The sequence below is a fragment of the Labeo rohita genome, chromosome 7 (assembly GCF_022985175.1).
Source record: "Labeo rohita strain BAU-BD-2019 chromosome 7, IGBB_LRoh.1.0, whole genome shotgun sequence".
Lineage (NCBI taxonomy): Eukaryota > Metazoa > Chordata > Actinopteri > Cypriniformes > Cyprinidae > Labeo > Labeo rohita.
The window spans coordinates 41,985,131-42,000,194 of NC_066875.1; the positions used below are offsets into that span (position 1 = coordinate 41,985,131).

Here is a 15,064-nt window from a genome sequence, read left to right on the forward strand (position 1 = left end):
TTCTTACTAACTAGGTATACTGTATACTCCGGGCTCTACGCTTATTTTTCTCTTACGGAGCACTTGTGCACCTAACTTAAAAAAACGTAGGAGCACAGTCAAAATTTCAGGAGCACCTTCTAATCTAACCTTCTAATAATCAAAAAATCTTTTAAAGACTTTATTAAAAACTAAACTTTATTAAAAGTATGTCATATTTTATGTCAATTTTTTAAAAAAAATTATATTATTTAAGCTTTTTAGAAATTCTAATTACAACAGAACAAAAGTAGCAGAATAAGAACAAGTCACCAATCGAATGAAATCAGTATTAACAAAATTAATTTGTACTACAGAAGTGGCACAGAAGAAGACAAAAGTGGCTTGTAGGTGTATTTTAATGTTTAATAATGCTCAGAGGTGGCACGAGTGCAATCAAATTCATAAATTCATGTTGAGATTTATGTCTTAAATATAACATTTTGAATACAGAAATATTAAATGATTTAAATAACTGAACAGATACTTTAAAAATGAAACTAAAACTGCCAGTAGGTGGCGGCAAGTCATTGATTTAATTATGGAATCATTCATTTGATTCGTTTGAACGGCTGATTCATTCAGGAATAAAGCAAGTGACTGTCTTTATGAATAGAAAATTGAATCATTGACTGCTGTGTTTGAATGGAGATGCGCAGCGGCTCAGTTGTGACTTGTTTCAGACTATTCCTGATGACGAAATAAAGCAAAAATCAGGCAATGGTGTTATAGTCAGACAATGTAAGTCTCTTAATATGAACTTCTTATTTATTTAACTGTTGTATTAAATCAATATCTCATTCACAAACTCCCTTAAAAATCATTAAAAGCTGTCACTCATCTTAGTTCATCACGATCTCACAAAGTTCCATTATAATCAATGAAGCTCTCTACACTGCACAATGAATCTCTTATTTACACTCTCTCTACACTTTGTTTACGAAAGGATTTGTGAGATATGTCTGTGATACATTACTCAACATTGCAAAAACACATAGAAACCTTTGAAGCTCCCCTTAGCTCCTAAATATTTTTTTATAGTCGCACGCAGTAGTTTCGCACTGTAGTGGTTGCACTTTAGAGCCCTGATGCTATACGAATCTTTGAGAGCAACCATTTTTGAAAAAGAGATTTGCAGAGCATTTACAGACAGCGTGAGGACAACTGCACCAGATCTGCTGCGTATTTGCATCTCAACTCAACTTGAACTGTTAAGTAGTCTATCTGATGTGGGCTCTTTCCTGTGTGCATGTGTGCAGACATTTGCAGTAAGCTCTACTACTCTAAATGTAGCTGAAATGCAAAGTACAAGGCTGGTGAACAACAAGTCCTGACTGGGTAATTAAAGAGCTGGGAAGAAAAAAGGCAAGGCAGACTGACTGGAAACCACTACCAGCCCTTGAAGAAACATCTGTGTTAAAGGAAAACAAGGTAATTATATGGAAAGAGGGAGGAACTGCTAAAGTATTTTCCCTTTAGAGAGAGGCGCTTTGTCTGCCACTGCAGCATCCTTCTGTCCAAAAAGACCACAATAGTGGAAGACTACAACCAGACCTCTCTCCAAACACGCCTTCTGCACGTAATTCACGTTTAAACTGGCTTTTGGGATCTTTCTTTTCTCATCTCGGTGAAAAATGTTACATCTCTTGACCAAATTTGCTTTTTTTATTTTATCCGGTTCACTACTGTTGGAAACTCGACATTTTAACACTTCCGGAGACAAACTTCCCGGCAGATGAGGCCATTATCTTCAAAATCTAGCACATGCGATGATGCGAAACCCCCTGCGATGACCAGACTCCATTTTTCATTGTGAACGTGAAGCAAAGGAAAAGCCAAACATACACAAACACACCCTGCAGCAAACTTGCTTTTTTTCTTCTTTACTGTAATACATGAATCAGCCAGGATGTGAAGCCTACAGGTAATGAATGAATGCTGGATGACCCTGTTCTAACAACAAGAGAAAAGCATTGTGTTGACAGATGCCTGGATTGAAGGTGATCACTGACAGACAGACAAAGCATGCAATTCAAAAGAAACTTGTGATGAAATGCACCGTTTGATTTGTGCACAACATAAAAACATCGAGGTATTGCGAAACGCAGCAATTCATAACTCAACGCAAGCTGCGTTCTCAGCATTACCACAAGAGGCGCCGTAGCGGCCATTAGCATAAACTGTCTTCCACATGTAAATTTCTGTTTCAGGGGGGCATTTCCCAAAAGTATAATCAAACTGTGATTGCAAGTTTGTTGTTACAAACACAGTTCAACGAATCAGCGCTTCCTGAAACTAGCAAACATCCACAAACAGCATTGCATAGCTTTATGGCTGCAACTGCAGTCTCAACCTATGGTTAAAAGCATATTTTCTTTTTGTTTACAACATGTAAACAGATTAGCAAAATGAGCAAAATATGCAAGTCAACAAACATTACAATCTATGTTTTTCATTGAATTGGTTCATCGAAGGTCAGCAGCAAAGACATTGGATAATAAAATGGAATTAAATAGTTTTTCATTGTTTTTATTTTAAGGAATACTGAATCTGTTTTTGAGCAAGTGAGAGGAGTAAATGCAAGTTCACATTTAGTCTAACTACAGTAAGCACTTACTTGAGAAAGCTATCTGATAATGTTGTAATGTGTTACCCCAACACTGTGTCAGTAACTGGCGTTACTTATATGAAAAAGTAACTCAGATATTTTCTTGTAAATTAAAAAGTAATGCAATACCTTACTCCCTCTCTCTCTTTTGGCTTGCTCCCTTTATCAGGGGTCACCACAGCAGAGTGAGCCGCACAGCCAATTTGGCACGTTTTACGGTGCCAAATACAGTAGTTGGCCCTTAAAACGATACCTTACTAATTACTTGTAAAAGTAATCTGATTATGTAACTTCCATTACTTGTAATTTGTTACCCCCCAAACACTATGTGAGTAACTGGTGTTACTTATTTGAAAAAAAGTAACTCAGATATTTTCTTGTAAATTAAAAACACTGTGATACCTTACTAGTTACTTGAAAAAAAAGTAATCTGATTACGTAACTCATTACTTGTAATGCATTACATCCAACACTGTGTCAGTAACTGGTGTTACTTATTTGAAAATAGTAACTCAGATATTTTCTTGCAAATTTAAAAAGTATTGCAATACTTTACTAGTTACTTGAAAAAAGTAATCTGATTATATCCATTACTTGTAATCTGTTACCCTCCAAACACTATGTCAGTAACTGGCGTTACTTCTTTGAAAAATAACTTAAGATATTGCGTTACTTTTTAATTTACAAGAAAATATCTGAGTTACTTTTTTTATAATTGCACCTTAAGTTTTTTTAAAGTTATTTTTCAAATAAGTTACTTATGACAATAGAAAGTAACTCAGATATTTTCTTATAAATTAAAAAGTAATGCAATATCAAATTATTTTAAAAAATATTTACCATTAATCAAAATGTGTTACCCCCAATAATAGCCCAAATAGCGTGTAACTGGCATTACTTATTTAAAAAAGTAAATTAGATATTTTCTTGTAAATTTAAAAGTAATGCAATCTTACTAGTTACATGAAAAAGTAATCTTATTATGTAAATCCCATTATTTGTAATGCATTACCCGTGTCAGTAACTGCCGTTACATATTTGAAAAAGTAACTCTTGTAAAATAAGTAGTAGTGCGATAACTTACTAGTCACTTGAAAAAAGTAATCAGATTACATAACTCCCGTTACTTGTAATGCGTTACCCCAACACTGTTGCAGTAACTTTTGTTACTTAATTGAAGTAACTCAGATATTTTCTTGTAAATTAAAAAGTAGTGCAATACCTTACTAGTTACTTGCAAAAGTAATCTTATTATGTAACTACCATTACTTGTAAAGCTCGGATATTTTCTTGCAAATTAATGCAATTTTCTTGCAAAGTAATGCAATACTTTACCAGTTACTTGAAAAAGTAATGACTACGTAACTCCTATTACTTGCAATTTGTTACCCCCAACACTGTGTCAGTAACTGGCGTTACTTATTTGAAAAAGTAACTCGGATATTTTCCTTGTGATTTAAAAAATACTGTGATACCTTACTAGTCAATTAATCTGAATACATAACTCCTGTTACTAGTAATGCGTTACCCCCATGCATATTTACTATGTTTTTGGTTTGTTAAGAGAATGAAAGCGCCATTTTTGAAGAGTGTGCGTACACTGTATTACCCAGTATAACGTAAGAGGGAATGCAAGACTTAATATACATTTGCAAATAAAGCACAACAACGGAGAACAAAACTAAGAAAAATCCACCACTTGCATAATTCCTTAATGGCAGTTCAGTACCACTGAAGCAATGTGGTTCTAACAATGGAAGTTAGTTTTGGGAAATTAGCTAGTTCTCCATCAATGCATCCAACTATGGTAGTTAGTTAACCAGTGAGTTATGTCGTTGTATAGGAAACATCCCAGATTGTCAACAGTTTGAAAAGACTGACAAATCGGTTTCGTTTCTCATAGTCTGAACAACAAAAAAGAAAAGCACACGAAATTAGATCTTTAGAAAACCAGAACGAAATTCCAGTTGGGACGTTACACGTAAAACGTCATTCAAAATGCACAATTTTGCCAATATTAACCCACTTTTTCTCATTTACCAACCAACACCAAATATCATCACTACAGCATCCAACATAAACACATCAGATACTGACCACACTGTCTAAAAAAGTGGATCAGATCTCAACAGCTGCCAAACCTGGCCTACAAACCAGGCAAACACTAAAAAAAAAAAAAAAACAGCAACTCACCTTTCTGGCAATGGTTGGAGGTCCAGCATCTGTAATTGTCATTGTCGTTGAAGTTCGTCTTGATACACTGAGGGTTGTCCTCCATGATTCCCGGGCAAACATCTCCACACTCCTTGGACTGCTTATTTCCAGCAATGTAATTGTTAAATTCAGCATCCATAATAAGAGACCAGTCTACAGAATCCAGGTAGCAGAGCTCAGGATTCTTCTCGATTCGTATCGCACCCCTCGTGATGTTTCGCAGGTTGTATAGGCCGATGTCCTTCAAGCTGGTTAACTCAAATATGACCAGGGCGTAGTTGTAGAACAGATTACGGCCCCGGATCACAGCGAGGTTTGGAAAGAGGGTGCTGAGGCTGTCCAGCCCGGACACACGGAAGAGGAGAAGGTAATCCGTAATCATGGTCAATTTGGGGAAACTGAGGGTGCGGAAGACCTCCTGGTTGTTATTGTTTTTGCCTCCAATAAGGAGGATCTGCAGGTATCCCTCAACCACCGTACAGTTCTCCAGCCGCTTGAAATTACTGATGTCATTGCCAATGTCAATGCCTGGACCACAGACTGCAAGGAGGAAAACAGAAATAATCACATGATAATTAATGCAGATTGTAATACTCAACAGTCAGAGATGATTAAAAAATGACCTTAAAATTTTGAATGAATACTTTAATTAATGGAAACATAATTTGGAGTCTAAAATGCTTTTTTTGTTAAGGATCTTAGTCAGGGATAGACATATTTAATTTGATGCGTATGTGAGGGAAATTTGTACAGTCATTGAACAGACTGTACAAGTTTCCCTCACATACGTATCAAATTAGTTGTACCAGAATCTTAAAGAGACAGAATGCCAAAAATGTACTCATCAACGTGTTGTTCCAAACCTGTATGACTTTCATTGTTTAGTGAAAAACAAAGACATTTTGAATCTCTTAAAGGAGAAGTTCAGTTCCAGAACAACAATTTACAAATAATTTACTCACCCCCTTGTCATCCACGATGTTCATGTCTTTCTTTCTTCAGTCATAAAGACATTTTTTTTGAGGAAAACATTTTGGCATTTTTCTACATATAATGGACTGATATGGTTCCCCGATTTTGAAGTTCCAAAATGCAGTTTAAATGCGGGTTCAAACAATCCCAAATGCAATTGTAAACAATCCCAGCTGAGGAAGAAGGGTCTTATCTAGCGAAACGATCGGTTGTTTACATTAAAAAATATAAAATTTAAATACTTCTTATTCTCAAACGCTCATCTTGTCTTTCTCTCCCTGAACTCTGTGTATTCTGGTTCAAGACAGTTAGGGTATGTCGAAAAACTCCAACTGTATTTTCTCCCTCAACTTCAAAAATCATTTCAAATTCACCCTACATCGCTGCAGAAGTTCCGACCCAGTCTTTGCAAAGTGAACATGCAAAAAAGATCAAACACCCTTAACATAAAAGGTAACACAGCGATAAAGGACGATTTTGAAGTTGAGGGAGAACATGAGATGGGAGTTTTTCGACATACCCTAACTGTCATGAACAGGAACAAAAACAGTCCAGGTAGAGTAAGACAAGATGAGTATTTGGCATTAAAAAGTATATCAATTGTATTACTTTTATTAAAATAACCGATCGTTATGCTAGATAAGATACTTCTTGCTCAGGTGGGACCGTTTACAACCGCATTTGGGATCGTTTGAAGCCGAGGAAGAAGGGTTTTATCTAGCAAAACGATCGGTCAATTTCAAAACAAATTGAACATTTATATACTTTTTAACCTCAAACGCTTGTCTTGTCTAGCTCTGCGTGAACAGTTTTTTCCCGGGTCAATATGGTCAATACAGTAAAAAAAAAAAAAAAAACTCCCATTTCGTTTTCTACCCCAGCTTCGAAATCATCCCACATTGCTGTAGAAGTACCAACCCAGTGTTTACAAAGTAAACATGCAAAGAACATCAAACAAAAAAAAAAAAAAAAAGGTACAACAGCGATGAAGGACGATTTTGACGTTGAAGAAAAAAAACGAGACGAGAGTCCTACCCTAACTGTATTGACCCTGAATTACACAGACTATGCATGCGCTTCGCAGAGACAAGACAAGATGAGAGTTTGAGGTTAAAAAGTATATAAATTGTCATTTTGTTTAGAAAATAACCGATCTTTCTTTCTCGCTGCGATCGTTTAAAGCCTTTTGAAGCTACATTTTGGAAGTTCAAACTTGCCGGCAACATTTAAGTCCACTAAATAGAGAGAAATTCTGGAATGTTATCCTCAAGAAACATAATTTCTTTACAACTGAAGAAAGAAAGACACAAACCTCTTGGGTGACAAGGGGGTGAGTAAATTATCTGTACATTTTTGTTCTGGAAGTGAACTACTCCTTTAATGTGTTTTTGTGTCCATAAAATAAAATTCAATGGGGTTCAGTGTTTAAAAGGTTATTTCAGTGTCTTAAATTTTTGGACCACACAATAAAATTCAATGATGATGATTAATAAATTCAGATCCGAATTTACCAAAGCATTTACGAACACTAAAACCGATTCAGGCCAAAAAAAATGAACACTCTGAACATTTACTGACTGTCAACCCAAGTAGATGTGAAAAGTTTCGACAAACTGCAGTTTTTCTTTTTCCAGTGACACACTGCCACGAGGGATCTTTTATAAGACAATTTCTTGTGTTTTTATGACAGATATCCTGAGACAGACATCTCTGCTTTCACTACCACCCATTAAGTTGTTTATTTTCCACAGTGCGATTTGCCCACAAGCTCATCACAAAGAAAGATCCTAAAACATTTAGTCCGAGCTAAAAAATGAATCCTGGAAAACGCAGGAAGATAATTATAGAGCTCTTGAATTATACATCGCGAATGAAACTTTAAAAGATAACATTACCTAAAAGTTCATAAGCCTTTAAATCTTAGATAACACTCTCTGAGAGTCCAGTCACGCTCCTTCCTATTGAAGGTAATCTTTTCTCTTTAATAGTCATCCTTAAATTCAGGTTCTAACAAGTATGCATTGGTGCATTATATCCATTATGCTGGAAAATAGAATTAACTCTACGGCAAAAACAAGCATCTTTCACCGCTCTGGAAGACAGTACTGCACCCAGCTTGTCTGCGGACTCTAACATTTTCACACTGCTGAGTAAACAGTGCTATCTTTATTGCTTTGATGGCACTCCAAATCTCATGTTTACATTTGATAACCCAATTCCAGCCTCCCATTGCAAACTCTCGGAGGTAGCAGAGTGAAGGCATTTGGAAATTAGGTCATAAACTGATGTCATTGTTTAGAAATGAAGCAGAAAAAAAAAAAAAACTTAAACCAAGCTAGTAAATCCTAACACTTCAGAGTCTACAACAAAACAGATTGCGACAGCATGCTTTCATATGAACGCAGAACCACAAAACAAGACGGCCTCATATTTTTCCTAGCAGAATGTCAGACAGACTTTGATAGTTGCCTCTACTCATCATTTCAACGTTGAACTCAAACACTACCAGTCAAAAGTTTTCAGACAGTAAGATGTTTTTTAAAGAAGTCTCTTCTGCTCACCAATCCTGCATTTATTTGATCCAAAATACAGCAAAAGCTGTAATATTGTGTAATATTTTTACTATTTAAATTAACTGCTTTCTATTTGAATATATTTTAAAATGTAATTTATTCCTGTGATCAAAGCTAAATTTTCAGCATCATTACTCCAGTCTTTATTGTCTCATGATCCTGCAGAAATTATTCTAATATGCTGATTTCCTGCTCACGAAACATTTTTTATTATTATCAATATTTAAAACAGTTGAGTAATTTTTTCAGGATTCTTAGACGAACAGAAAGATTCAAAGATCAGCATTTATCTGAAATAAAAAGCTTTTAAACATTATACGCTATACCATTCAGAAGTTTATAATCAGGATAGCTTTTATCATTTTGTTTTGTTTTTTGGGAAAGAAATTATAGAAATTAAATACTTTTATTTAGCAAGGATGCTTTAAATTGAAGATAAAGACATTTATAATGTTATAAAGATTTCTATTTCAGATAAATGCAGTTCTTCTGAAAATTATACTTAGCTGTTTTCAACATAATAATAATAATAAAAATAATACATGTTGTCTGAGCAGCAAATCAGAATATTAGGATGATTTCTGAAGGATCATGTGACTGGAGTAATGATGCTCAAAATTCAGCTTTGAAATCACAGGAATAAATTACATTCTAAAATATATTCAAATAGAAAACAGTTCTTTTAAATAGTAAAAATGTTTTTGTTTTGTTTTTTAAATGTACTGTTTTTGCTGTACTTTGGACCAAATAAATGCAGGCTTGGTGAGCAGAAGAGACTTCTTTACAAAATCATCAAAAATCCTACTGTTCAAAAACTTTTGACCAGTAATGAATGATTTTAAAATATTTTAAATATTCACTACAAAATTGCATTTTTTTTTTTTAATCATTACTGGGTTTTCTTTACATTTGTCTTCCTCCAGACTAGGCATATTGGAAATATTGTTTTCATTTTGAAATCAAATCAATTTTCATCAGAACCACTTTTAGTCTTTTGTGAAATCAATATAACAAAATGCCATTAGATAAAATTTCAGATTGCTATTAAAATGGTCATTTAAAAAACATCAAAATTCATTTCAAACTGACAAGCGAATGTAAGCTAACACTCAATACAATAAAATTTGTCCTTCAGAGATGAAGAGAAACACACAAACTGCTTTAAACCAACCAAGAAGGCAGATCAACAAATAAGCCAATGGTCTGGTCTTAAGAGAAGTCAACCAGTTAACCTGAGCCACATTTACATCCCACTGGGAATCTTTAACCATCCCGTGCCAAGAGAGACAGGTTATACTTAGGATTTCCACTGAGAACCTCCTCTGCCTCACTACCTCGCTGCCCTGCAACCGCTGGGGTTAACAGTAAAAACCAATTACACAGACTTCACAAACTCCTCACTCTTCCAATCAACAGAACCCGGTCTGTTTTGCTAGAGCGGGTGTTTTTACATGTTCTATTTTAAAAACGCAGATTTTTTCCTCTCTCTCTTGATGAATCGGATGAATCGGGGGGTCTTATTTGCAGTTTACTTGGAAACATGGAAATTTTGTGGTGGTCAGACATGAAGGGAAGCAAAAATGGCTTTTCCCGGGTTATTGATTTTAAAGAGACAGAACAATGAATATTGAATATCTTGCATGTTTTTCCACATACATGCAAATGTTTTGCATTGAAAATCAAAGGCAATTTGCATTGCCCACGTGGGTTAAACTAATATCAATAACGACTCATTTCCAGTATGTTTGTGTGCCATCTTCCAAAGAAACCATGCAAACCCAACGCAGCATCAACAACATGAGACATACAGTAACAAGTAAACAAACTTCCCCCGCCGTACCGAGCATGTCAGTGTTATTCCAACAGGTGTCGTCATCCAAAAACACTTCCATTTACTGGCAACCACATCACAGCGTCCCAACATATCCTACTAACCTAACAGTGCCCAGCCCTCCCCTGATAGCAATCTCACTAACTGTAATCACACTTATCAATACTATCTGTTGGTTATGGTAACCAAAGTCAACAGATAATAATCAGTGGCAAATCTTTTCAGCCTTGACTGTCAAAGTGAAACTGATTGATCAAATCTACGATGGAATCTGTTTACACTGAAGAGCTACAGTTGTACATAAACGGTGTTTAAGAAGACCAAACACTTGCAAATCATTCCTTGAGAACATGAGAAGGTCGAAACGTTACTAATGCATTAAACTTGACATTAGTGAGCACTTCATATGAAGACTGAAAGACAGGTTTGAATAGGGATAAACAACACTAGTGCTTTTAACTAATCAAGTAAAACCTTTTGGTTTGTGATTTATATTAACCAGGAAAAACTCCCATGCTGCTAATATGGTGGTGACAACTCAAATCTGACTTTTATACTTCTGCTAAAAGCAGATCTATACCTACAGGTGCACATAACTGTAAACACAATTCATCACACTAGATTCTAATATTACCATTATTTGATAGATACAGAAGAAAAAAACACATATGAAATTGCTATTATGGCAGCGTTGGCATGACTAAACTTGACTTTGTTTGACTTTGCATAGCCAAAACACTCCCAGACAGTCCTGTGATGCATAACATGCGAGTGTTTCCATTTCTTTTCTTTTAAGAAACATTTTAAGCAAACAAAAGCAGGTAAAAACATTCAAGTAACAAGTTTAAAATCAGCTGGTCTGGATTTTGATCCACACACTGCAAGTGAAAGCTTAAAACACTTTGAAAGCAAAATGAAAGTGAAGGCTATTTAGTCCAGCAACTCTTGTGATATGATGATCGTATTCAAAGGCATCCATATCACTAGAATAACTTACTTTCTCCATGACAGAGTGTAGAAAGGACCAGGACCAGACCACAAAACAAGGTCCAGTATCGCCTCTGTCTGCTAGACCTCATTCCTGTACAAAAACAAGGCAAACACTTGTTTTAAAAAAATAAAGTAATTAAAAATACAGCAAAAGAGGGGAGACGGCTCAACCCTTCAAAGTGGATGATGCTTGACTCCTGAAGTCTTCTCTCAGTACAAAAATATCATGAAAGTTGGTTTATCCCTCCTTATGGAGGGGTTGAAAACAAAAAATAGATACAGAACAGCTGTAAATGATCAAACGAAACCAAATTCTTCCATCTTTGTAGTGTTTTTGCTGGGATAAATGATCCTCCAGACACCCCAGCGAGATTATCCAGCAGACCCAGCCCGCTCTGCCCTCACCATGAGGCGGATTCACCCGCACTGATTCTCGCTCTGCTTAAATGTGTTTAATATTATTCTGGACAGCTTTTCCTCGTCGACATATGCGAAAATAACCCAGAAAAACGCGTAACGGCTTGATAATCCGCACTTCCATGCTCCATGTCGTGGGAAAATGTGGAAAAACACGTTGTAGGTCTCCTCGCAGGCTGCTTTTAGCTGTAACCCCGCTTAGATCCGCTGGCTAAAACAGTCTGGACGAGTGTGCGTATGTGTGTGTGATCTTCATCAGCTGCGAGATACCTAGCACTTCTCATCCAGCGTTTCCAAAGGCCTAAAATCGGTGGAGAAACTCCGAAAGATGCCAAATAATATCCGTCCAGGCTTTAAAATGGTCTCTCTCTGCCTCCCACCATCTTCAGTCTGAGATTTCAGACCTTGATTTTTCCCTTCAAGACGCGGGCGATGGAGGACAAGGATGATGTGTGAAGGATCGGATCCGTGTTCGTTTAGGAGATGTGAAAGATGTAGAGTAGATCCTGTACGTAGTCTCTCTCCGTTGAATTGACGCTGTAAACAAGGCTCGATCTCTCTCACACACACACTCATGCACTCACACACATAGTAGGCTAACGTTACGTTGGATAGAGGTATGAGGGAAAATCCGGACGGGATCACGCACACGGAAAAAGGGATTCGGAGCGGATTTTGGACGTTGGCAGCATTGGTGAAAACACTTGAGCGCTACTGGCGGTGTCTCAATAGCTTTAGCTGCCTACATAGATAACATGCTAGCGCTTCACGGGGGCGCGCTGTACTCTTGTCAAGTGAAATATTTATTTAGGCTATTTATTATTTGGCTTTACAAATTTCACAAATAGTTACAAAGAAATGGCAAAAAAACTGTTTCATTTACAACTTAAAAAAATATATTTTTTTACAGTGTATACCCAATTATATAACACTATATTACTACTGTATTTCTATATTGCATATTTTTATAATATATGATTAAATTATTACAAAAATAGATATTTATTGAAACAGGTTCTTATTTTTATTTAAAACTACTTATTTGTTTTTGATTAATTATTTATTTAAATTACATTCACACAAATAAAATATAATTTTTTTCTGCAAGAGAAAAAGGTTTTACATTTTTGTTACATTTACACAGAAGAATAACAATTTAATATTGTGTTTTCTGCAACAGATAACACTAATAATAATATTTATTTATATATTTATAATAATTTGTTATAAAAAGTTATAATTTTGTATTATTTTTCGTTTATTATTTTACATCACACATAATAATTTGCAGTGTATTTTCTACAACAGAAAAATATAAGAAGTTTCCATTTTTTTCCATTTATTTATTTATCTAATTTACATTCACACATTACAATAATTGCACAATGTATTTTTTCTACAAAAGATAATAATATTTATAACATTTATTTTTATTTTAGTAATAATAATACTACTAATAAAAATAATTAGTATTATTATTATAATTTTAGATTTATTTAAAAATATTTATTTATTTATGTATGTAATTTACATTTACACATAAGAATAACAATTTAATATTGTTTTTTCTACAACAAATAACAATAATAATAAGTATAATATTTATTTATATATTTATTTATTTTTAATAATAATAATAATTTGTTATAAAAAGTTTTAATTTTGTATTATTTTTCGTTTATTATTTTACATCACACATAATAATTTGCAGTGTATTTTCTACAACAGAAAAATATAAGTTTCCATTTTTTACATTTATTTATTTATTTAATTTACATCCACACATTACAATAATTGCACAATGTATTTTTTCTACAAAAGATAATAATATTTATAACATTTATTTTTATTTTAGTAATAATAATACTACTAATAAAAATAATTAGTATTATTATTATAATTTTAGATTTAAAAATATTTATTTATTTATGTATGTATGTAATTTACATTTACACAGAAGAATAACAATTTAATATTGTTTTTTCTACAACAAATAACAATAATAATATGTATAATATTTATTTATATATTTATTTATTTATAATATAAATAATAATTTGTTATAAAAAGTTATAATTTTGTATTATTTTTCGTTTATTATTTTACATCACACATAATAATTTGCAGTGTATTTTCTACAACAGAAAAATATAAGAAGTTTCCATTTTTTACATTTATTTATTTATTTAATTTACATCCACACATTACAATAATTGCACAATGTATTTTTTCTACAAAAGATAATATTTATAACATTTATTTTTATTTTAGTACTAATAATACTACTAATAAAAATAATTAGTATTATTATTATGATTTTAGATTTATTTAAAAATATTTATTTATTTATGTATGTATGTAATTTACATTCACAATTTTTTTCTGCAAGAGATAATAACAATATAACATTTATTTATATTTGTATTTATAATAATAATTTATTATTATAAAAAGGTATGTATTTGTTTGTTTGTTATTTTACATGACACATAATAATTATATCACAATGTGTTTTTCTACAATAGAAAAATAAAATAAATTTCAATTTATTTATTTATATTCACACATAACAATAACAATTTCACAACGTTTTTTTTCTACAAAAGATAATATTTATTTATAATTTATAATATTTATAATAATTATTATTATTTCTTATAAAAAGTTATAATTTTACATATAAAATTTTACATAAAATATTTATGTATGTATTTTACATTTACACAAAACAATAACATTTCCATAATGCATTTTTCTACAAACAATAACAATATAACATTTAATTCCATTTTTGTTTATAACAATAATAATAATAATTTATCATTATGAAAAGTTGTTTGTTTGTTTATTTATTTATGTATTTATATAACATTTACCCAAAATAACATCAAAATTTCATGCATTTTTCCTGCAATTGCTACTACAGTCTCAAACACACAGTAAACAGTAAGTTTATTGTCTGGCCTCTTTTGGGAATCAGATGCAGCACTTGTAATTTAGTCTCACTGTAATTTTGTCTCACAAAGCACACACTGTTTTGCTTGTGGGAAACATTCATGCAATATGATGTCATAATATGACATCATTGCTTTCATCCATAATTAGTGCAAACTCATATAGCATGATTTTGCACATTTTGTTACGGTAATAAATACCAAATATATTATGCAATGTAAAATAGTAATATTATAATGTTAAAATAATACCATTTACACAACAATAATAATAATCACATAAATTAAACTGCATTCACCACTATATTTGGCACTTAACTATGCTGAAATCATTAAACAGTGCATCGAAATATAAAATCAACTATTATCACTGAAAATAACCTCAACGACACATCGCAATACAGCAAATTCTCTCTTAACATAAAGATAAATATTGCATAATTTATATAAACTACTCTACATTGGTTGCACTGGTCATTATTTCCTT

The 15,064-nt window shown here is 33.1% G+C and overlaps 1 protein-coding gene across 1 annotated transcript in view; it reads right to left on the reverse strand.

The window, feature by feature from the left end:
- Positions 1-12,207, reverse strand: part of igf1rb (insulin-like growth factor 1b receptor) — a 109,160-nt gene extending 96,953 nt beyond the window's left edge. The window contains 2 exon segments of the mRNA XM_051114311.1: positions 4,820-5,380; positions 11,214-12,207. Coding sequence (XP_050970268.1) covers positions 4,820-5,380; positions 11,214-11,295 — 643 coding nt within the window. The 5' untranslated portion in view covers positions 11,296-12,207.
- Between the last annotated feature and the right edge of the window lie 2,857 nt (positions 12,208-15,064).